This window comes from Talpa occidentalis, unplaced genomic scaffold (genome assembly GCF_014898055.3).
Source record: "Talpa occidentalis isolate TD23 unplaced genomic scaffold, MPIMG_talOcc4v2.1 talOcc4.11, whole genome shotgun sequence".
Taxonomy (NCBI): Eukaryota; Metazoa; Chordata; class Mammalia; order Eulipotyphla; family Talpidae; genus Talpa; species Talpa occidentalis.
This window is the reverse complement of record NW_023601104.1, coordinates 3,861,868-3,885,834: the sequence shown is the minus strand read 5'-3', so window position 1 is coordinate 3,885,834 and position 23,967 is coordinate 3,861,868. Positions and strand designations below refer to the sequence as shown.

The window sequence follows — 23,967 nt, the reverse complement described above, 5'->3', positions numbered from 1 at the left end:
ACTGGACCATGGTCCTGAAGCCTCTTCCCAAATAGGAGAGACTTAAAGCAGCAAATCTAGGGCCTCCCTGGTGACGCAAGGAGTTAAGCACAGCACTGTGAAGATATCCACAGCCTCTGCAGCATGAGTTCGATCCCCTGCCGGCCAGAGAGCTACCCATATGGCACAGCAGACCTCTCCTGTCTCACCCGCTGCTCCCTTCAGCAGTGTCTTTCATTCAGTCTGCCTGTTCTGCTCCCCACTCTGTCTCTGGTGAATCCTCTCACCCCCCACACCTCTGGCCTGTACCCCAGTTCTTGTATGCATGCATAAATAAATCTTTTTAAAAAATCCATGGACATCAAAAATTTGCTGTAGTGTCCTAGCAGAAATATAGGTGGCCTTGATGAAATAAAATGTCCAACCTAAAGAGTCTGGTTCCATAAATAGAGGAATAGAGGGTGGGCTAAGATATATAGGAGGTTGAAAGTCCACAGGTGGTTCCTAGGCCTACTCAGGGTGACAAACTACTGCTCTGGCTCCGGCTCAGCAAACCTACCTTGCTGGGACTGGCTGCTCCTAGCTTACAGGGAGGGCAGATACCTCCCATGGTTTTCACTGTTTCCCTTTATGATGTGTGTCCCTTGCAGAAAATGCTAGATTACCTAAAGGAGAAAAAGGATGCTGGATTCTTCCAAAGCCTTTCTGGTCTTATGCAGTCTTGCAGGTAAATACAGGGGTGGGGGGTGATGGGTGGAAAGGGTCACAAAATAAACTGGATTACTATGGAATTATTTCAAGAGGAGTCACCTATTTCAGAATGCTGAGGGTTGCTATCCTTTCTCAGCCTGCAGGATTACATTCAAATTATACTCCAAGGGAAAAACAGTCTCCTTTACACACACATACACATATGCACACATACCCTGCCTGTTTATGTTAGTCACCCTTAACTCCTTTTTTTTGTTGTTTTCCTTGAAGCTGAGAGTGCATATGGAATTGTTCCTGAAATCTATATGCTCATAAAAGTGTAAGCAGAACAGAATGGAAAAGGAGGAATATCCCACTGTGACCCAAAGCTGTGTTTTCATTGACCCCTTCAGACACCTTTATCCTTAACACTCTTTATCCTTAAGAGTTCTTTGAGCCTAAATAAGCATTTGGTGGGTACATATTTTGACAGAGGTACATCTGGACAAGGGAGCACCTTGACATAGTCTGAAACACTAAGCATTAATCTTTTGATATTCCCACATGTAACCAAAAATGACAAGGTTGTCATAACTGCTCATTTCAGAAACCAGTCAACAGTCTTTCTAAGAAAAAGGTCAGGTTATTTTTGAAGATTGACATGTGTTTTGAGTAGTCTGCAACTCATTCTTAAGGAAATCAAAGTTGTAATGCTGTAGCTCATTTGCCTTGTTACTATTCTTTAAAATGGAACTTCAGGGTGTCCGTTTTAATACTCAGAAGGTGGACAGTCTTTTGGTGGTGCCCTTCATTTTGCTGACCACCTTTGATCAGGTCAGTGGAGTTGTAGGGAACCCATTTGAGCTGTGATACAATCCCTGGTTCTCAGCTCCATCCCTCACCCTCAGTGACAGCCCATTCATTTATTACTTCTCTCAGGAAAAGAAATTGTAATATTGCTAGACAGTTCAGTTCCATATTGCTTGTAAAAGTTTCAAATTTCTAAGAATCCTCTTAGTAGCCGGTAATATTTAATATTGCTAAATTCATTTTTAAAGATAGCTTGGAGGGACAGGTAATATACCCTTACAGGCCAACTGTGTTCTAACAGACGTTTTAAGATACTTTAGTAGATTTTTGCTGATTATAAGTATATCTGTAGTTAAGCAGAGAAATTAAAGCTATTGAAATAGGTGTTAGGGATGGAGTGAGGGTTAAAGTATCTGTTGCACAGATTCTCTTCTGAATCAGAATTGCTGCTTCAAAGCAGCTATGCCCAAATATCCTGTTTCCATATCATCCTCCCTCAACAGCAAAACTAAAACAGAAGGATAATTCTGTGTTACTGAGCAGGTCGTTTTACAATGGGATCTGAGAAAAACCAAGATGGCAATTGGAATTTTCATTGCTTTCTCTTTAAAAGCATCTAAACTGAAGAATGTATGTGACGCCGTACAAGATGGAGACAGGAGACAGACTCCTTACACAAAATGTGTAAAGGAAACTTTTTTCCCTTTGAGTACCCCTTTGCCCAGGGGTAAAAGGAGGATAAGGTTTACACTGTCATAAATAGACTCAGTCATTTGCTGCCTTAAAAGCTACAGTCCAGGGCCTTCCCTGGTGGCACAGAGGTTGAGCGCTGGGCTGCGAGGCTGCCCGCAGCCTCTGCAGCGCCGGTTCATTCCCTGGCCGCCGGCAAGGGTCCCACCAAAAAAAAACAAAAAAACAAAAAAACTAATTCCAAAGGGCACCTGCACGCCTATGTTTATAGCAGCACAATTTACAATAGCTAAGCTATGGAAACAACCCAAATGCCCAAAAATAGATGACTGGATCAAGAAGATGTGGTACACATACACCATGGAATATTACTCAGCATTCAAAAAAGATAAACTCAGGCCATTTGCAGCAACATGGATGGAGCTAGAAGGGATCATGCTCAGCGAGATACGCCAGAAAGAAAAAGAAAAATATCAGATGGTTTCCCTTATAGGAGGAATGTAGAGGAATCCAATAAGGGATCAGGGAAAAAGATAACTATAATAAAGTAAAAACAAAATCAACAGGCAACCAGAGACCAGAAACATTCTGTAGGGGACGAGTAAGGAGAGAGATCAGGACAGGGGTGGAAAGAGCACAAGGGACTATGGTGATGGTGCATGGGTGAATTAATGGTGGGAATTTCACGGGAAATCATACGTTGTACAAAAATGAAGGTTGATGTAATAAATATATATTTTTTTAAAAAAAACTACAGTCTTGTGAGTTCTTGTATTCCTAGTTCTGTGAAACCTTTCAAATTAGGGAAGGAGTTAGAATCTGAGAGAAACAGAATGAGCCCCATTTGGAAATAATATGATCTAACAGTTATCAAGCTTTATCATTATCAAGCTTTCTGGCTAAAGAGGATTTGGAAGTGGCTGTGACAAGGAAGGTTGGGGGAACTGAGGATAAAATTGAAGTTCAGCTAGGTTCAGGATACCACTGTCTCTAGAAAAATTAATCTCAACTACTAACAGCTCCTGAATGATGCAGGAATCCTACAGGGATGGGCCTTCGAAATCCGCAAGTTTGTGTCTCTCTATCTGTATTCACCCTAAGCACTAAAGTCCATAATTCCTGTGATTCTCAAAATAGAAAATTGTGGAATATAAACATTCATACAGTTTAAAGTCAATTTTCTCTTAAGAAATCTTAGGAAACAAATTACTCCTTTATTTGGGATTTTTTTTATTAAATCTTTATTCATGAGAAAGGACTCAAATTTGACAATGACAGTTACCTTAAGTGTTGGAGATGTCTCTGCATTCCCGTGACAGGTTGTAGGCTTTTGGCTCCATGGACAATGCTTGGCACAAACCCAGGGGACCACTAGACTCAGCCACACTGTAATATGCTTCCATTTATGATAGGCAAGAACAAGATATTCTTAGTCATTGGCTGCACTTTTTATATTAATTTTTTTATTTTTCACATCATTGTTCATTTTTAAATAATATTTGCTTCCCCCCACCCCCTCAGGTGTAGTCCCCATAGAGTTTCCTTCACCAAGGCACCCGTGCACCATCATTGGCTGCACTGATGCGAGAGATCCACTTCCCCATTGTGTGTAGCCCTGAATTCTCTTTTCTTTCATCTGTTACAAGTGTCCTTGACCTGAATGCATTTGAGAGACAGAATAAAGCTGAAGGCCTGGGGATGGTTACTGAAGAAGGAACACGTAAGTAACTCATATCTGTGAAGGCCATTTTCTTCCTGATGAAAATATTAACTATTTCAAGTTAGAGCCCCTGCTCACTGCTTGTGAACCTGCAAGGATTTGTTCCATTTGAGAAAAATCTTCCCATCCTTAGCTTTGATAGAATCAGACATATTTGTCAAGCTGGTTTCTACTAAAGAGAATTTGTCGTGGTGTTTATGACTTTCTTAATTTGTATTTTTCTGTTTTTTTTTTTTTTTTTTTAATCACCAGTCATTGTTCGTGAGCGTGGTAAGTTTGAGTCTCTGGCCTGAGTTGTCTGCCATATGTGTGAATCCTAAGGGATATCATTTAATTGCCTCAGTGCCAACTTATTTTAGGCCTGGTGGTTGCATGTCAAGTTTAACTCAACAGTGGGTGCTTAATTAAAGACGTGTCTTCCATTAATAAAGCATGGGTCAGAGACTGTGAATGTTTAGACTAGTTGTTTGCCTTACAAATGCATCGTGGGGCTGATGATTTCAGCTTTGTTGGCCACCGTGCCCTGCAGGCTCAGTTCCCTTCGCTCGGGTGTGTCACCTCCCTTTCCACACGGCCCTGACAAAAGCTCTCTGAGCATTTTTGCCGTCACTTGCATTGGAAGGTGTTTTATGTTGAAAAGCAAAACAGGTGCTCACCAGCCTTCTGTTTTCAAGGTGAAAAAGTCCTCCAGAATGACGAGTTTACCCGCGATCTCTTTCGATTTCTACAGCTACTTTGTGAAGGACATAACAGCGGTAAGTAGAACAGATTGATTTGTTCAGAGAAAACAACATTCAGGTGCACAATTATGGTCCATTTCAGGATGTCACATTTAATACAACCAGTTGCTGACTCAAGGACAACAGTTAATCCATTCCTCAATAAGAAACCCCGCATAGAAGTTCTTGAAGTTCTTGGCTAATGTTAGTCAGTGCCACTCAGGTTAAACTGCTTCCAGAATCTTCAGATGGGGAATCTGAACCCTACATATTCTGTCAAGTCCCTCAGGACTCTTTCAGTCTAGTATCTGTGTCACCAGGAAGGGAGGGGAGAGGGAAGAGTTCTGTTGGGACCCAAGCCTCCCGGTGCCCTTATAAGGCTTTTCACATAAATTGTCTCCTCTAAGTTTCCCTGAGAGTGCATGTCCCACTCCTGGGTGTGACAAGGACGGGCTCTGACCCCGCCTGGTGTTCTTAGACTTTCAGAACTTCCTGCGGACTCAGATGGGCAACACCACCACCGTGAATGTCATCATCAATACTGTGGACTACCTCCTGCGTCTGCAGGTGAGCAGGGAGGGTGATGCCTGGGGCACATCACACACGTACTTTCTTTTCAAAAAAAATAAATAAATAAAAGATTTATTTATGCATAAAAGAACTGGGGTACAGGCCAGAGGTGCAGGGGTGAGAGGATTCACCAGACACAGTGGGGAGCAGGATAGGCGAATTTACTGAAATACACTGCTGAGGGGAGCAGTGGGTGAGTCAGGAGAGGTCTGCTGCACCATGTGGGTTGCTTCCTGTCTAGGGATCGAACTCATGCTGCAGAGGCTTCAGGATAGCTTCACAGTGCTGTGCTTAACCCCTTGCACCACCATACACGTACTTTCAGGAGCCAAAGTCCGCTGAACAGGATCCACCTTAGTGCCCGCGTGGAAGGTATCCTGTCTATGTGTATGTCACACACTGACAGGAGCCAAATACCTAAAAAATGTGTTTGAAGACTGGAGTCGGGGGAGGGGAGAAATTAAATAACCAAATCCTCTATTACAATATGCTGCTTCCCTTTAGTTTTGCCAGTGAAAATCCAGCCACAATGGCTCACAGTATAAAACAACCTGTGAATGACAACAGCTTTTTCATTGGGAAAAAGAGGTACAGAAAATGGTGGGAATAAGTTCTCAAATTCTTAGTGAGAAAAGCCACTTGGATTAATTGTTTGAGGAAAATCCAGATAACATCGGGAAAAATCTATATAAATATTTTTCAAAAGGATTCTCATTTTTATTTTATTAAATGTATTTTCTTATATCAGTGTTCATTTTGGTACAGTATTTAATTTCTCCCCTTAGGTGGAATCACCCTAGTTCTCCCACTAAAAAAGGGTTCTCTTTGCTGAATCCTTAACTCGGCTCTGCCAAATACCAGTTGGTGACGTGGAGTGATCGATTTAACTCCCTGTGCTCCAGTTTCTCCTGTATGAAATGGGTGGTGCCTATCTCTCCATAAAGATGGAGAGGTTTGATACATGTAATGTGCTAAGAATGTGCTGCTTTGATGGTGATTATTTACATGATAATCACTGTTACCTTTCATGTGCACTTTTCATTGTAAATAAATCGTCCTATATCATAGTCACCCAGGCCCAGCTGAACATCATCCTCACTCCTTTCTGTTCTTTCCTGCAGTGGGGTATCTGTACTTAAAAGATGCTAGGGGTCAGACATTCCAGTGCTGCTTCATAGAGCCCCAGGCGCCTGTCATAAAGAGGAGACCATAGAAATGTAGGATTCACTTGAGCTCTTCTTGAACACGGGTCTGAAGTCTGAGAAATACTAAATTCTACTTGTTTGCTTTTAGGAATCAATCAGTGATTTCTACTGGTATTATTCAGGGAAGGACATCATTGATGAATCTGGACAGCACAATTTTTCCAAAGCCCTGGCAGTCACCAAGCAGATTTTCAATTCTCTTACAGAATACATCCAGGTACGTGCTACAGAATGCATGCTTGAAGACAGAGAACATTTTTGATATTCCCATATTCTCTATTCCCCTCAGAATAGTTGAGTGAACATATGGACTGTGCATTCAGTGCTAACACTGACTAATATTTCTTAAAAGATATTTATTTGTGTAGAAGAACTGGGGTGTAGGTCAGAGATGTGGGGGGGTAAGAGGATCAACAAAGACAGTGGGAAGCAGAACAGGTAGATTTACTGACATAACACTGCTAAGAGGAACAATGCGAGAGACAGGAGAGGTCTACTGTGCTATGTGCATTAGCTCTTCGGTCAGGCATCAAACTCAGGGTATAGTGGTGATAGCACTGAGACTTAACCCCTAGGCCACCAGGGAGGTCCCATATATTTTTTATTTATAAAGAGGAACCGATAGTACCTACACTCTGTGAATAGCTGTAGTTAATGGTCCCTCACTGTGACCTGCTCATGATGTAGTCACACTTTATTTGCTTTTATCTTGTTACATTTTGCTTCCCCTTATAGACTGATAACTTTGCAGAAAGAAAGTTTCTTAATTTTTAAATTCTTCATGGCACATCATAGGTGTTCAGTAAGCTTAGAGAATGGAGTTTGTAGATGACAGAGTGAAAGAATAAAACATAAATGATACTATCTCGAATCTGGAGATTAAAAACAGAGTTCACGAGATCTCAGGACTAAACTTACAGAAAAGGCTACTTCAGAAGTATGTACACAATGCACAACAATGGTGGTCAAATCTGCAAGTGAATTTCAGGTCAAATATCTAGATCTTGGGCCATTCATTGTTCATAATATCCTATGTTCATTCTCTGCAGTGCTTTAACTACTGTGAAAAGAAGTAGAGGATGTATGCAGACACAGTTTGCTATAAAATCAGTAGCCATATCATAGTTCTTTTTTAAAATTTATTTATAATGTTTGCTTTTTCCTCTCAGGCATGGTCCCCATAAAATTCCCATCACCAGTTCATCTGTGCACCATCATCAAAGTCCCTTGTGCTCTTCCCTCCCCTGTTTTGATCCCTCTCCCTTCCTCTCCCTGCCAAATGTCTCTGATTTATAGTTGCCTGTTAATTTTATTTTTTTCCTGATCCCTTATTTGGCTCCTCTATATTCCTCCTGTAAGTGAAACCATCCGATATTTTTCTTTTCCCTTCTGGCTTATTTCACTGAGCATACTCCCTTCCAGCTCCATCCATGTTGCTGCAAATGGCATGAGTTTATCTTTTTGATTGCTGAGTAGTATTCCATTGTGTATATGTACCACATCTTCTTGATCCAGTCATCTAAAATGCAAACTGGGACCTCCCCTGGTGGTGCAGCGGTTGAGCGCTGGGCTGCGAAGCTGCCAGCAGCCTCTGCAGTGCCGGTTGGGTCCCCGGCCACCGGGCGAGGGTCCCATATGGCGCAACAGACCTCTCCTGCCACGCCCGCTGCTCCCCTCAGCAGTGTACTTTGTCAGTCTGCCTGCTCTGCTCCCCGCTCTGGCTCTGGTGAATTCTCTCACCCTCCCGCACTTCTGACTGCACCCAGTGCTTGTATAAATGAATAAATAAATAAAATAAATCTTAAAAAATATATTAAAAAAAAATAAAATGCAAACTGATCCAACCACTATGAAAAGCTGTATGGAGGTTCCTCAAACTTCTAAGAATGGAGCTACCATATGACCCAGCAATTCTACTCCTAGGTATCTAAAGAACACAAAAACATTTATTCAGAAGGATACCTGCACCCCTATGTTTATTGCAGCACTATTTACAATAGATAAGATATAGAAACAACCCAAAGTCCTTCTTTTAAGAGCCATATGATCATGCAACTGACACCCTCAGGCCACACTTACTAAAATAAGCATAAAATTAATGCTATTAACTTGAAAGGGAGAGATGGAGCTTTGTCACTCAAAGATTGTTAAAACATTGGATAAACCTAGGAGCAGGTGACTGACTGGAAGAAATCCTAGATCATTGAACAGATTTGGCAAGCATCTGATTTGTTTTCTGCACAAACCTTTATCTTCAGAATTTCCTGTGGAGCACTCTTACACCAAAAGTCAAGCAGAAGCTTATTTTTGGTGAATGTGAGTTTGTTTCGACAACAGACTTTGTTCCGAAAAGAATTTAGAGGTTTCTAGGGAATAGACAGCAGGTGCTAGTTTTCCTCCTCACCTCTACCCAGGGAATTCTCTCCAGGCTTTCGCTAGTTAAGATATCTATTTAAAATAGTGTCAGAATTCTTTTTGGAAATTTCTTATTGAAGAGTAGTTTGGTGTAGGATTACAGGGTAGAAAACATGAAAGCTATATGGAAGAGTTAAAGATAAATGTTAGTTCAGTAGTGCTCTTCAAGAATTGGAACGGTAATTAGCATAGAAAATGCAAACTGGTACTTGTTATTCCTCTGAGTTTGATTTCCAGAAAAGCTGGATGGTATTAAACCTAAAGTTCAGGTTAACAATAAGAACATAATTAACAAAAAAGAAAAAAATCCTAAGAGTAATTCAACACTAGCAATTTATTCCAACTTTTTCACTGAGCACAGCCATGTGGTCATAACCTTGTGTGCACAGCTCTGCCTGAGACACTAGGGCCTAGTCTTCAGCATGTGCTCCACGGAACCCACTCTCCGACCAAAGTGTGGGTGAGACTGGGCTGGAGTGCCCTTTAATCCTGTTTCAACCAGAGCACTTCATGATTTGAAAAAAATGTTCTTCAGTGCAAGGTTTTACTTGAAGAATGCATCTCAGGCTAAAAGAAAAACTTGGAAAATCAGCAGACTGAAATCCCTGGTGGTTTGGGGTTTTTTTTAATTAATTTATTTATTTATACAAGCACTGGGTACAATCAGAAGCGCAGGAGGGTGATAGAATTCACCAGAGCTAGAGCGGGGAACAGAACAGGCAGACTGACAAAGTACACTGCTGAGGGGAGCAGCGGTCACGGCAGGAGAGGGCTGCGCTCCATGTGGGACCCTCGCTGGGGCCGGGAATCGAACTGGTGCTGCAGAGGCTGCGGGCAGCTTCGCAGCCCAGCGCTCAACCGCTGCGCCACCGGGGGAGGCCCCCCCTGGTGGTTTTTCCTAGACAATGGGTTTTAAGACTGGAGGTAGGGGAACTAATACCCTAGGAAAATATGTATGTGACGTTTGGAAGAAGCTGTCTGCTTCTAATAAGCAGGTGTCAGATGCCCACCCTGGGGCAAGCTCCAGACCAGCTCACGGGGTGTAAGTGAAATAAGGATGTCCTCTTTCCCTAGGGCCCTTGCATTGGAAACCAGCAGAGCCTGGCGCACAGCAGGCTGTGGGACGCGGTGGTCGGCTTCCTCCACGTCTTTGCTAACATGCAGATGAAACTCTCCCAGGTACTGTGGCCCGTTCCCCAACATGTCGTTGGTGTGAAATGCTCAGCCAGCCCCCTCCCCTTGGTATACCCATTTCAGATGTGACTGCTTGATCAAATGGCTGGAAAAGTTGTGAGGATGAGGTCTCATTTTTACAACAGAGGGCCTAAATGGGGGACAGGACTGAATGGCTCCACGGGTCCCAGAAAGGCTTTTGCATGGATGCAGCTTCCTCCTTCGTGTCCCACCAACCTATCCTTTCCATAATTGCCTCAACACTTGCTTGTGGTGGTGGTAATCCTTTTTGCTTCCTCGTCACTGTTCTGTCGGTTTCCAAACACTGTCTACAGCCCTGATGTGTGCAATGTCTGCATGTTTCTGTAACCCACATGTCCCCTTTCTCACACCTCTGCTTCCTCCCTCTCCCCGACTCTGCCTTTCCTTTTCACTCCCCATCTCTCTGGCAAGACGAATCGGAATCGCTCAGAGCATTTATTACGAACAAATAAATGTAGCGTATGGTAGTCAATTGCCTCTCTCCATGACAACCCATGGGGGAGAAATTCAGGATGTATTTCAGACTGATGAGAGTAACATTTGCAGTATTAATTTAAATAATGTGTCTCTAAAATTTTCAAGGCTGTCACATCTGCCTCCTCTCTTCTGGAATGTGCTACTGAACCCTTTCGTTTTTCCCCTTTTGACTCTGGCCTAATGGGAGAGAGGGCTGCTAATTTGGCAGGAACATGTCCACTCCTCTGTCAGCCCAGCAGGGCGGTGTGGTGCGGAGGCCCCGGAGACCAGAGCCTCTCCCGGCCACCTCCTCACTGGTGACTTTCAGGAAGTCACTCTCCCTTTCTGGTTTTGAGTTTCATCATCTATAAAATACTGGGGCTTAGAAAAGATGATCTCTGAGGCCTCATCCAGCTCTAATAGTCTACACTGCTATGATATTTTATGTACAGCTGTGACAAAAACCAAAGGTGGGGAAAATCCCTCTGAAATTTGAAGGGCTACGCAAAGAACTACATTTGTGAGAGAGTGCAAAAGCATGGCCCGCAATGCATTTTTTTTTTTTTACTCGCACCCTCATACTGGATGTAGGTACAAAGCACAGAGCTCACTTTGGCAGTGCCCTGTCTGCAATGCCGAAACTGAAACCAAACAGACTAGTCTCAAAACCATCTGGAGGAAATAGCCTCTGTTATGTAACATTTTAAGGGACCAGTGGCACCCCAATCACCACCAACTAGAATCAGGAGAACCTAGATTATTCCAGAAAGAAAGGAGAACCCGCTCGGTGATTATAACTTTGACAACTTCATTGGCTTGCTATGGTATTCCCCCAAAGCTCACTGGTGACTCTCCAGTAGAAAACAGGACAACACAAACTACTCAAGATACCCAACAGCTCTGTGGTGGATGGGGTTGTTCAGTAGTTTGGACAACAGCCGCTGTGTCTGCCACATTGCTCCGATGAAAGGAAGCTGCGGAGGAGCCCTGTGGATGAGTCCGCTGCAGCGAGCCTCCCGGGCCACCAGCAGCGATGAGACACCTGCCTCCCCAATGAGAAGGGAGCTCATTCCGGAGACTGATGCAGCCTTCGCCTAACCTTTCCAGAGCAGGCTCTTCTTGCTCGCTGCCCTGTACTTTGCTGAGGTGTCAGATAGCTCAGGGGTATCTCCTGTTTCTGTTCTAGGATTCCAGTCAGATCGAGCTGCTGAAGGAACTCTTGGATCTCCTTCAGGACATGGTGGTGATGCTTCTGTCCCTCCTGGAAGGTTGGGCTGTTTGGTATAACTAGGCATTCACACAACTGTAATCGGTCCAAGCACTAACCATACTAACCATGCAGATGATCCTTCTGGCACATCATGGATGCCGTATGACATGGGTTAGAGAACCAAATTTTTAGAGACAAAAAAATGAGTGAGGGGCACATGGTCTGATGGACAAAGCCTGAAACCAACTCATTTTATATCAATAGGAAAGCCAGAATGAACTGGGGAAAACCTCTAAGCTTTGCTCTTCCCTATCCTCTCCCTCTCCCCATTGCTTTTCAATACATCTGGCTGCCAGTGTGTATGCCAGCCATCTAGTTGGGCACCCTCGAGGTCTAAGGGGATAAGAGGGGCACCACTTATCCCTATGTGTCCCCCAGAATCTGATAATGAAACCACTTCCCAGGCCCCAGGCCAGATAAAGGGCGCTGGTGTGGCCAATCTCCTTCCCGTCGTTTCTCTCCCCCTTGGCTCCTAGTGGTGTAGTCTTTATGGCTTGCTGCTCCCTCCTACCCGTTTCCAAATCATCACAGTCAGAAAAAAAAAGCTGACTGATTTGGCATATAGGTCTTCTAAAGATAGCCACCTGACCAGTGTCGTGATGGCTTGGGTTTATTTATTGTATTTGTATGTCTTTTTGAACCTGCCTCACAGGAAATGTGGTAAATGGAACTATTGGCAAGCAGATGGTTGACACACTGGTAGAGTCATCTACCAATGTAGAAATGATCTTGAAATTCTTTGACATGTTCTTGAAACTTAAAGACTTAACCAGCTCAGACACCTTCAAGGAGTATGACCCAGATGGTAAAGGAATTATCTCCAAAAAAGAATTCCAGAAGGCCATGGAAGGGCAGAAACAGTACATACAGTCAGAGATTGATTTTCTCCTCTCGTGTGCGGAAGCTGATGAGAATGACATGTTTAATTACATGGATTTTGTAGACCGGTTCCATGAGCCAGCCAAGGACATAGGGTTTAATGTGGCCGTGTTGTTGACGAATCTTTCGGAACACATGCCGAATGACTCTCGCCTTAAGTGTCTGTTGGACCCAGCAGAAAGCGTGCTCAATTACTTTGAGCCGTACCTAGGACGCATTGAGATCATGGGCGGGGCCAAGAAAATCGAGCGTGTTTATTTTGAGATCAGTGAATCCAGCCGAACTCAGTGGGAGAAGCCCCAGGTGAAGGAATCTAAGAGACAGTTCATCTTTGATGTCGTCAATGAAGGTGGAGAGCAAGAGAAGATGGAACTGTTTGTGAACTTCTGCGAGGACACCATCTTCGAAATGCAGCTAGCGTCGCAGATCTCTGAATCCGATTCAGCCGACAGGCCGGAGGAGGAGGAGAGGGAAGAAGATGAAGATCCTTCTTACACATTAGAACTGGAGGCTGAAGAGGAGGAAGACTCATCTTTTGAGCCGGTCTCTGCATTTGCCATGGCCTGTGCCTCCATGAAGAGAAATGTCGCCAACTTTCTGAAGAAGGCAACCCTGAAGAATCTCAGGAAGCAGTACAGGAAGGTGAAAAAGATGACTGTGAAGGAGCTGGTGAGGGTGTTCTTCTCTTTCTTCTGGATGTTGTTCGTGGGGCTTTTCCAATTGTTCTTCACCATCTTGGGAGGAATCTTTCAGATCCTCTGGAGCACAGTGTTTGGAGGGGGCCTGGTAGAAGGGGCAAAGAACATCAGGGTGACCAAGATCCTGGGGGACATGCCTGACCCAACCCAATTCGGTATCCATGAGGATGCAGTGGAGGCTGAGAGAGCGGAAGTGACTGAGCCGGGTGTCACAACTGAACTGGTACACTTCATAAAGGGTGAGAAGGGAGATGCGGATGTTATGTCAGATCTCTTTGGATTCCACGCAAAGAAGGAAGGTGGCTTAAAACACGGGCCCGAAGTGGGTTTGGGTGACCTCTCAGAGATTATTGGCAAGGACGAACCCCCTACACTAGAGAGTACAGTGCAGAAGCAAAGGAAAGCACAGGTAAGCATAATTTACTTCTTACTGTCTTGCTTTAACCCTTGAAAGAGACTGGCCGCTGTATCTTGCCGTGTGTACTGAGCCCAGTCCCTCGGCCCCAGTAGTGTACTAGACACCAGCTCTTCTGAGAGTTCCCCGATCCTGCAATTCCAGGTCTGCCGCGTCTGCGGAGATTGAGACTTAGGGAGTTGCCTCGGCATCTCATTGCCAAGTGGTCTCCAGTAGACACTGTGGAGTTCAAACATGATGGTCTGCGACCCTCACCTCGCCTTGACACGTTCCTTAGAAGGCTAGTTATGGAGCAGGTTCGTCCAGTGAACTGAACGCGTGGAAGGCCACGTATGGCACTTAAGGTCTTGTGACCCAGGAGAGGAAAATGGCCAGGGGCATGGCACAGCCCCATGAGCTTATTTATCCGCGGAGCCCTAACTGACTGTTATTTCTATCTAGGCGGCAGAGATGAAAGCAGCACATGAAGCTGAAGGAAGAGTTGAGTCTGAGAAGGCAGAGTAAGTTCTTGGTAACAGCTACTCTAATTGCCATGATGGCTACTTCCAGAGAGTGTCTACTCGTAGCATCTACTGTCCTATGTAAAGAGAAAACCTAGTTTCTATTACTAGAAGAAATAGATATTGTGCAAGACCCGGATACATTTTTGTTTGTTTGTTTGTTTGGTACCCCGGCTATCCAATAAACACATTCTGATAATCTTGTACACCCAACACCCACACTTAGCAACTTTGTATGACAGGGATGAGAAGGATAATATTATCTACTACATACCAGGCCCCATGCTCTGTTTTTATCTTTCATTTAGTTCCTCCCACATGCTTGCGAGAATAGGTACAATACCTGATTCCCACAAAAGCCTAGAAAATACAGTACATGTTTTCTAAGAGGAAAAATGTTATTAAGCCTATTTTCAGGAGACTACAAATTTGCGTACTGACATACACCTATGACCGTGACTCATCAGAGTGGTCGTAGTCCTCATTAAATACAAAGCTGACATCCAGGCAGTGTGGGGTGCTAAATACCTCAGGTTCCCACCTGCAAGAAATAAGTGATCTCCCGCCCCACTCAGCCCAGATTTCCTTTTAACTTAGTCTGGGCCACAAGCCCCTCTGTCCTCCAGTGCTGAGTGGGTCTGTTTCTCCAGCACGGAAGATGGGGAGAAGGAGGATACAGCCAAAGAGGAGGAGCAAGCCGAGGCTCTGTGGACAGACAAAGCAAAAAAGAAGAAACGGCGACATGGCCAGAAAATTGAGAAGCCTGAAGCTTTCATGGCCAATTTCTTTAAAGGACTGGAAATCTATCAGACCAAGTTACTGGTAAGTGCTCTCGCCCTGGCCCCTCTCTGAGCGCAGGCCTTGGGCCCAGCAGACCTCAGAGAAGTGGCCACTGAGTGTTTCACCGTTTGATTGTTTATGCTTCCTCCTCTTTCTCATCTCTCTCCTCTTCTGGTTCATCTCTCTGTTCCTTCTGTGTTGGAGGAAATAAAAGGTAATAACCTGGTAAAAGTCAAGCACACCTGCTCCTCTGCCCAGGCCCCTGGCCTGTACTCTCTTCAGGAAAGCAGGAACCGCTCTTTCTAGCTGGTTCTTTATATGCATGATGTGGAGACTTAACCCGGCCCCAAAGCTCAGTCGTAGTTTGATCATGTGGGGCGCAGGAAGAGTATGCCTTTATTAGCTGAGGTTCCCACACTGGTACTCCAAGGCTGCTTTATTGCACAGGCACTCCGCCCTTAGCACAGCTTGTAACATTCTTTCTCTGATAAATTGCCCACTGAGGACCAGTTGCTGACAGCCAAGCCCATAACTTCCCCAGCTTCACTGATGAGAGGGATTGAGAATTTAACCCAAGCAGCTGCCGTCCTACTGCAGTCCTCGAGTGCGGACTTTTCCAGGGAGGGTGAGAATGACAATGGGTGCCCACCAAGAGGGGAGAACAGAGAGCAGAGGCTCCTGGGCCGTGGCTTAGAAAGGGCGTAAAGCCCGCAGTCAGCCTGCTCCAGACTGTGAGCGTCAGGGTTAGTGGTGGGCCGAGATCACTCAGCTTCCAAATAGACAACCTCCTTCATGGAGTGCTCACGTGTGTGCACGCGCGCGCGCGCGCACACACACACGCAGCACTTCCACAGCAGAATGTCCGTCTCTGCCAGGAGCACATTTAACACTTGGTTCCCTGTGTGCTAAGTCAGAACGGGGGTCCTCTGAGTATCATTCAAAGCAACTTATTAAAAATCAACTTTCCAGATTCCCCCCAGCTACGTCTTGAGAAGGCCAGGAAGAGTGGTTGCCAACGAGTAACTCGTCGTTGGAAAAAGCCGTGTCTGAACTTGTAATGAGAAAAGACCTGTGCGAGCGAGGGCGGGTCTCTTTTCCCCTCAAAGCTCTCCTACTTCTGCCTGTCCTTTTCTTTTCAGCATTACCTGGCCAGGAATTTCTACAACCTGAGGTTCCTTGCTCTGTTTGTAGCCTTCGCTATCAACTTCATCCTGCTCTTTTACAAGGTGATAACTCATTCAGGGGCTATTTGCGAACTATGATACTTTCCAAACTGTAACTCGAGTTATGCTCTTGACTTGAACAAAAATTCTAACACCTAAAGAGAACACTGTCTTCAGCTAGGGGAAGTATGGAGAGACTGCCTGCTAGGGAAGCCAGCTAGGGCGCTATTTCAGTCATTCAGGTTGGTTCTAGTCGATACTTAGAGATACTCTAGATTCTTGCTACCCTCTATTCTAGGAACTACTATGTATTTCAAAATGCATAACAAAACCATTCTTTCCTTAAGGAGTAAGGTAACAGAGCCATCATATGTTGGCCATCATATGTTGGTAACAGGGCCATCATATGGCCCATGTGTTACAACCATTATGAAGGAAGAATTAACAGGGTTGCTTTCTGGATATAAGAGAGGGACGAATCAAAACTATGGAAGATTTTGAACTTTCGTAAGTGGGTCTTGTATACTGTTGGCACATAATAAATGCTAGTGGAGTGAATTAATGAATGGTAGGTCCTGGATTCTTTACATAGTCCTTAACTGGCTCTTCTACCACTTGCCTCTCTCCGTTCCTATTTAAACCCACCAATCTAATCTTGTTAAAGGTTCTTTCACGCACCTCAAGCTTCCACCCAGCAAACTAATTGCTGTGTATTCCCCATAGAAGAAAAAAGGGGACTCTCTAGAGTGTGGCAAAGCTTGCGTTTAAATCTCCTAAGGTTGAGATGATTGCAGACAACATCCATCCAGGCGGAGATATCCAGCAGACAGTCGGAGCTGCAGGATGTGTCTGGAAAGCGTTGACTGGGGAGTCATCTGTGTAAGAATGGCAGTTGAGGACTTGAGTGCTCATGGCATCTCAGAAAGAATGGAAGAGTGTGCGTGTGCGTGTGCATGTGCACATGCGTGGGGGCACCTGCACATGTATGTGTGGCACACTCAAACCACAGCACTGCAGAGCCTCCCACCGGGAGCATAGGGATATAGTGTCTCTAGCAAAACTTCCCTCATTTTGATTTTTTGGGGGCTTTTTGTTTTGTCTCTTATAAATTATGTTCGCATTTACTAGCGATACCAGGGCTTCTTAGCAGTAAGTTATCCCAAAATGTCCTTTGTTCAGCTAGTCATGCCATGTCACTGTTTGCACAGCATGTTAGCAGCTTAGCACATGTGGGGAGAGCCCGGTGGCAGAGGCTCCTTCTGATGTCTTAGGAGAGTGTGTGTCTTGGCCCAGGTGACTGAAGAACCTTTAGAAGAAGAGACAGAGGACGTTGCAAACCTGTGGAATTCCTTTAATGAGGAGGAAGAGGAAGAGGCCATGGTGTTCTTCGTCCTGCAGGAGAGCACAGGCTACATGGCACCAGCCTTGCGGGCCCTGGCCATCATCCACACCGTCATCTCTCTCGTCTGCGTGGTGGGCTATTACTGCCTGAAGGTGAGTAGCTGGCCACGGAGTCTAACCCAGCTCCTTGAGAAAGAAACATCATGTTTTGAACACAGCCAATCCTTCGTTCACTAGGATTTTGCTGGTAGAATAAAGTTCCTGGAGCAGCAGCCTGGGCCTCAGCTGGTTGCTGATTAGAACCACAGAATCTTGATCCGTCTTGGCCTTTTTTTTTTTTTTTTTTTTTTATTTATACAAGCACTGGATACAGTCAGAAGTGTGGGAGGGTGAGCGAATTCACCAGAGCCAGAGCAGGGAACAGAATAGGCAGACTGACGAAGTACACTGCTGAGGGGAGCAGCGGGCGGCACTCAACCGCTGCACCACTGGGGAGGCCCCATCTTGGCCTTTTAAAGCAGATCTACAGTGCGGCATGCTCCCCGGTGATGTGCAGGCACGCGCTGGCTTGAGAAGTCTTGCTTTAGGTGTCCCATCTAATAAACCCCACACGGCATCAGTAATGAGAGGAGCTTCTGATCTTTTGAATCTATGTTGAAGTTTTTATAAAGGTGCTTTTCCCCTTTCAAAAGTTACTGGATTTTAACTGTTTGTGTTATCAGAAGTAAACCTGAGGTGCTGTTGCAGTTACCTGCTGTAGCATAAATCACTCCAAAGCTTAGTAGCTTAAAGTGCTGTTTTATCTCTGCTTCTGTGATCTGAGTGGGGACCCTGGAGCAGTTCCCCAGTTCTGAGATGCTTGCATCAGCAATCTTCTGGGAGCTAGAATGTGCTAGCCTGTCCACGATGGTGCGCTCGTGGCTGGCATATTAACAAGGGGGCAGCTGGGTCCTCCCTCCTACTTCATTCTTCCTCTTACTTATTCTCTCTCTCTCTCTGCTCCCCCCCAGCACAACACCCCCCTTTCTGTGTGGCCTTTCCACATGGTGCCTCCAGCAGGACAGCGGGACTGCCTGCATGTGACGGCTTGGGATATCCAAAAAAAGAGCACGGAAGTTCAGGCTGCCGGCAGCCCTTCTTAAAGCTTAGACCCAGAACTGGCACTGTCATCTCCATGGCATTCTGTTGGTTCAAGCAAGTCGCTGCTGCACAGGGCACTGCACTAAGGGCATGAGTACTAGGAGATGCGGTTCTTTGGGGCCATGTCCCAGCACTACTACAGGGACATCCTTCTTCAGTCATTCTGCTTTGGTGTTCTAAGGCCAGCTCTGTTTCCATTGTATCATAATTTTTTTTTCCATTACGTTTTTCCCTCTCAAGCAGCATGTCTCCTTGGCTATATAGTAAGCCAGCCTCCGCCTGGGAAGAGCCCAGAAAATAGATTCCTTTGTTTCCCTCTCTTCCCCCATGAACAAAGTCCAGTGGTGCTGCTGAACTTACCATGTGCCCTGAACCACACAAGGACTCCATCATGATGATGAAAGAGCAGATCTGGAACCAGGCTGCCTGGGGTGAACTCACAACTCTGCCATGTAACCTCCCCAATTCTTGTTTTCTCTTCAGTGAAAGAGTATCATGGTAATACCACCAGCCCCTAAAAGCTGCTGGAAATTTTAATTAAGATGTGTAAAAGTTCTCAGAACATCAGGTGTAGTAAAGGCTAGAGTAGCTAACAGTTACTCTTCCTTCATTCACTGTCCTAGAACTCAGCCTGCAGGAGGGGGTAGAGATAGAGTGATGACACCAAGCCAGAGAGAGACACTATCTAGGGAGCAAAAATGTGGAAGTTCTACTTACAAAGGAATACTCTCCTCAAAGAGTAAGTGGAAATGCTTCAAATCCCAGCCAACAGTACTGCTCTAAAACTTGATATTCTTATTGTCCAGAGTCCTTTCAAAACACAGCAGACCTTAGGCAGGGAAGTTTTGTCTTGCTTCCCCTCCCACACCATCCATTAACTAATGGCGGTCATTGATTTCTCACAGTGTGCCGTGCCTATATTTCAGCCTTTTATTTTCTCTGTTCCTTCATTGTTTTAAAGCAAAAAAGTCTAGAGGTAACTCTTTACAGATCATTTGCTAAATTCTGTCCTTTTGTCTTGGACATAAAGGAACAGTCTGGGGCATATGGATAGTATAAGGTTCGAGAGAGTTACTGGAAGAAACAGTTTGGAGATGCAGGTTTCAGGGATGATTCCAAGTAACCGGTGTCTCCCAGCTGAATGAGAAACCCTGGCTCTGTCTAAATTAAGCTTCTTCGGCTATTTCTGTAACCAGGCAGAGAGTCTAAAAACTGTCACCAGGTCAGAACCGCTCTTGGTGGTTCTGGATCCAGCCACCATGAATGCAAACAAAATGCTGCAGCAAAATATATAAATGAATGTATTCATGAAGGTAATGAATGTATTCTAACCAACAGGATAGAGGGAGAGGGGGAAGTTCAGTGACCAACGGATGATGATGTGAGATGGAGATGTAGCTGTAGGAGATGCCAGGGTCGGGCAGAGGCCCACACCTGCAGTCAGGTGCTCGCCCCACTTTACCCCCATGCACTGGTGGGTGGGGCATAAAGGCCACCCAGACACTGGTCAGTAGGGTGGCTGCTTCTACAGCAGATCCATCTACAAAAAAAAGTGAGCCCATGTGCCTGGTTCCTTCTAAAAGGCTCCCCCAAAAAATGGCCATCTAGCTCTACCCCTCGTTTCTAGCAGCAACCCTGCTCCTGAAGTCCAGGTCACGGCATACGGGAAGTTGTATTCCAAGGCACTTGAGCTCTCACTGGGGTGCAGTTTGTTCAGGACATCATTCACCGGTGTGGGGTTTGCTCCCCACTATTGCTCTGACTTCTCATTTCCTGGGATTTCACTACAGTCTCTGGCTTTACCAACTGCCTCCCATATTAGCAGCGCATGCATGTCTAGTGATAGTTGGGGCAAGTGGATTATTCTTCTGCCCTTTTTTGTGTACCCCTTGGGTTGTAGGTCTTATATCTATGCCACTGCATCTAGGGTAAAATTAGAATGACAACCGTAAGAGAACAGGGAGTGATAGTAGGGAACAAATGAATGTGTTACTAGCTGGCGGGAGCTCTTCTTAGAAAGAATCTCTGGAAGTAAACTTCAAAACCTAAGACCAAATATAGAGCCCAGTGAATCCCATCATTCTAACCATCAAACTATGTTTCATTAACCAAACTCCAAAGCCATGAGAGGAATATGGCCCTAGCCATTGAAAGGGGTCGAAAGATTTCATAGTATTCCTACGGCTCTCTAATCTATTCTTGAATAGCTTATTGTCTTCTAAATCTCAGTTCAGCTCCAGCCTAGAGGTCTTAAGAGATCTCAACACATTTGACCCTGGGACTCATCCATACATAGCCCCACTAGAATATACAACGGAGTCCAATTTGTATTCATACCAACTGTTTAACCCAAACCTTAGAGAGTGGTACAAATTAGATCAGCTTTTGGAGAGGGGGTCATCTTAGCCAAAGGAATGAGAGGCGATCCGCTTGGCTTTGGAGCCACACCTCGGTTCCCGAAGAATCCAGCGCCCTGAAGTCGGACGGCTAACTTGTGAGATATGCTTGAGAGGAGTGCTTTAATCAGACAGCCTTCTCTGAGCAACCAGTGTCTTTCCATTTCTAGGTCCCTTTGGTGGTTTTTAAAAGGGAAAAAGAAATTGCCAGAAAGCTGGAGTTTGACGGCCTGTACATTACTGAACAGCCATCTGAAGATGACATCAAGGGGCAGTGGGACCGCTTGGTAATCAACACACCGTAAGTGTCCCCCAAAGTTCCCCTCCAAAAGGAATCTCTACTGTAAATGGAGTAATTTGGACACCAATTAATATAAACCTCCTTGGGCTTCTGGATCTTCGCCCCCCTACCCCCGCCTTTTCAGTAATCTAACCAGTTGCCCCTCAAACACTTGTATGTATCTCCATGCACTTATGTCTGAGGGACACAGGCTATTCTCAGAAAGTGCTGAGCATGTTGAATGAAGGATAGATAGTCCAGTACAGGATGACGTCCCTAAATCTCCATGTTTGAGTCACACAACGGGATTCACTGGCCAACGGTGGTGGAGCCAATGAGCTTCCCCGGAGTTCCCATGGGAACACAGCAATCCCAACAGTGCCACCTCTAAGGTCTCCTTTAGCAGGGTGCCAGTTGGTAACAGCATTGCTCACAGAATAATCCATTAGACGGTTGCACGAGTAGTTAAAATAGGACCATCTGGACTGGCTGTTAAGACCTGTAGAGTTGAGCGTGCCTTCATGGGAGGCACGTGCTGTGATTACTGCTGTGGTGGGAAGAGCACCAATTCTAGAGGCAGATTCAAGTCAGCTCTGACACTCAGTTGTCTGGGAACCAGGAAAGGTAATCATGCCTTCTAAGCCTCAATTTCCTCTTCAGTAATAGAGGGCTGAGAGCATCAGTGCCTGCGGTCTGGAAGGATTAATGAAACCATGTCACATGCTCGCCACAGCACCTGGCACTTGGTCGGCCTCAAACTCAGTCATTCTCTCGCTTTTCCCCCAAAAAATAGCCCTCACCACTCGCCAGGGCGATCCTATAATGACAGTGTATTCCAGAGAGTTGCAAGATAAATTAATGTGGCAAAAGCAAAGTAAAAACATCGTACTAGCTACGTAAACAAAGGTGACTGCTGAGCTCAGCTGTGTCAGTTAGAATGGCTTGTCTGGAAACAGCCCTGAGTTTTGGGAGCAGAAAGCTGCTCCTGGTCCAAAGATGGTCACAGAGGCTCAAGTGCGCATTTTTTAACTAGTGTCTTGAAAGGGAAGACATTTTCTCTTAGAGGGAAAAAAAAAAGCCTGCCCATCTCCTCACAGGTGGAAAAATGAGGAAGGCCACTGTGCCTGGTTTCTACTGCTTTGTCACCGTATCGCAGGAATTTCAGATACTCTTAGATAATTTAAGTCTTTGGTTAGTTTTCTGCAATTATTAGATGTCTCTCTGTGGTGCGAGGTGATGTGGCTTTAAAGTCCTAGCAAAAGGGCATTTTTGTTTCTAGAAATTTATTCTAAGAACAGGACAAGGACACTAACACGTCCCAGCAAGGGTATCTGCAAAATATGTGAAGGGGCTCGATTGTTCTTAAGTAGGAAAATGCATAAATATATAGATTAGCCGTTTGAAACTTTTTAGATAAATGAACTTTTCATTCTCCCCCACAATAATGGCATCCTCGCACACGTAGTAGGACATGCTGTAGCTCAAAACATTAACACGTACGTACGTGTCCCTATAGATCTTGTTCCATTTTGTTCCGTTTTAACTATTTTCGAACTTCACGTAAATGGAGTTTGTGTATCATCCTGCCATTTTGTTCCACGCCCTCTGTGGGGACTCACCTAGACTGATGTAGCCACAGTTAGTCATTCTCAAAACTGCAGCATTTTCTAGGACATGACTATATTACAACGTGTTGAAACATCCACCTTTGAGGAAATGGATAAACAATTTCCAATGTCTTGCTACAGGGCACATTCTTTAACCTGGTGTCCAAGTAAAGGAAGTTTCTCGGGAGTAGAGATCTAGGAAAGGAATTTATTAAATAGTAGGATGTGCAACTATTGGTTCTGATGTACATTTCCACCAGCAGCATATGGGAGTCCTGCTCCTCTGCCTATTTCTCAGCACCTGCTGTTGTCAGTTACACCGCGGCCTGGTGGGTGTGCAGCCGCGTCTCATTGCATCTTCTGGATTCTAAAGAGATGGGGCATCTTATATTTTTCTTGAGCATTCATTTATGCACTTCCCTTCTGAAGGCCTGTTGTCTACCCACACTTTAAGGATATTACCAAGTTAAAAGCGGCTTCCACCTTCAAGGAGCTTACATCACTCAGAGCAAGGTAATATCTGAGCAGATTTTGCCGAGAGTGGCTCTCTCAGGATCACTTGTGGAACTTTCCACTGTGACAAAATGTGACCGAGGTTGAGTCCTATGTGAACGACTATTTGCATAAAGGATTTAATGGAAAGGAGATGTCATTGTCGTCAGAGGAAGCCCGGCTTCGTTTTTGTTATTTTAGATTAAAATGCAGTCCAAAAAAAATATCGAGTAGCTGGAAAATGTACAAAGTCAAGATAATTATTCCCGTTCCCCGAAGATAAAATCTTTCATCATTTTGTTCTGTAACCCCAGCATTTGTTTTGCTTTTGAGTGGCAACTGAATGTTTAAAACAGAAATTGCTTTAACTAGCCAGAAAAAGAATTATTTTTAAGATCGTCACTCTACTGAGGAAGAAGCGGCATTTGCTCAGGATAGGGGCCACCATGACCAACCTGCATGGACTCTTTAGAATCCAGGGCCAACGAGAATGACTCAAGGAAATGAAAAGAGAGAATTACGCACTCTAGCTTCACA

At 44.9% G+C, this 23,967-nt stretch overlaps 1 protein-coding gene across 1 annotated transcript in view; it reads left to right on the top strand.

Moving 5' to 3' along the window:
* Positions 1 to 23,967, top strand: part of RYR3 (ryanodine receptor 3) — a 522,405-nt gene that overhangs the window by 484,170 nt on the left and 14,268 nt on the right. The window contains exons 80-93 of the mRNA XM_054700223.1: positions 630 to 706; positions 3,816 to 3,889; positions 4,142 to 4,159; positions 4,564 to 4,644; positions 5,087 to 5,175; positions 6,472 to 6,600; positions 9,873 to 9,977; positions 11,656 to 11,737; positions 12,392 to 13,725; positions 14,173 to 14,231; positions 14,882 to 15,053; positions 16,151 to 16,237; positions 17,468 to 17,668; positions 21,222 to 21,352. Of these exons, the coding sequence (XP_054556198.1) occupies positions 630 to 706; positions 3,816 to 3,889; positions 4,142 to 4,159; positions 4,564 to 4,644; positions 5,087 to 5,175; positions 6,472 to 6,600; positions 9,873 to 9,977; positions 11,656 to 11,737; positions 12,392 to 13,725; positions 14,173 to 14,231; positions 14,882 to 15,053; positions 16,151 to 16,237; positions 17,468 to 17,668; positions 21,222 to 21,352 (2,639 nt within the window). The remainder of the gene's footprint in view (positions 1 to 629; positions 707 to 3,815; positions 3,890 to 4,141; positions 4,160 to 4,563; positions 4,645 to 5,086; positions 5,176 to 6,471; positions 6,601 to 9,872; positions 9,978 to 11,655; positions 11,738 to 12,391; positions 13,726 to 14,172; positions 14,232 to 14,881; positions 15,054 to 16,150; positions 16,238 to 17,467; positions 17,669 to 21,221; positions 21,353 to 23,967) is intronic.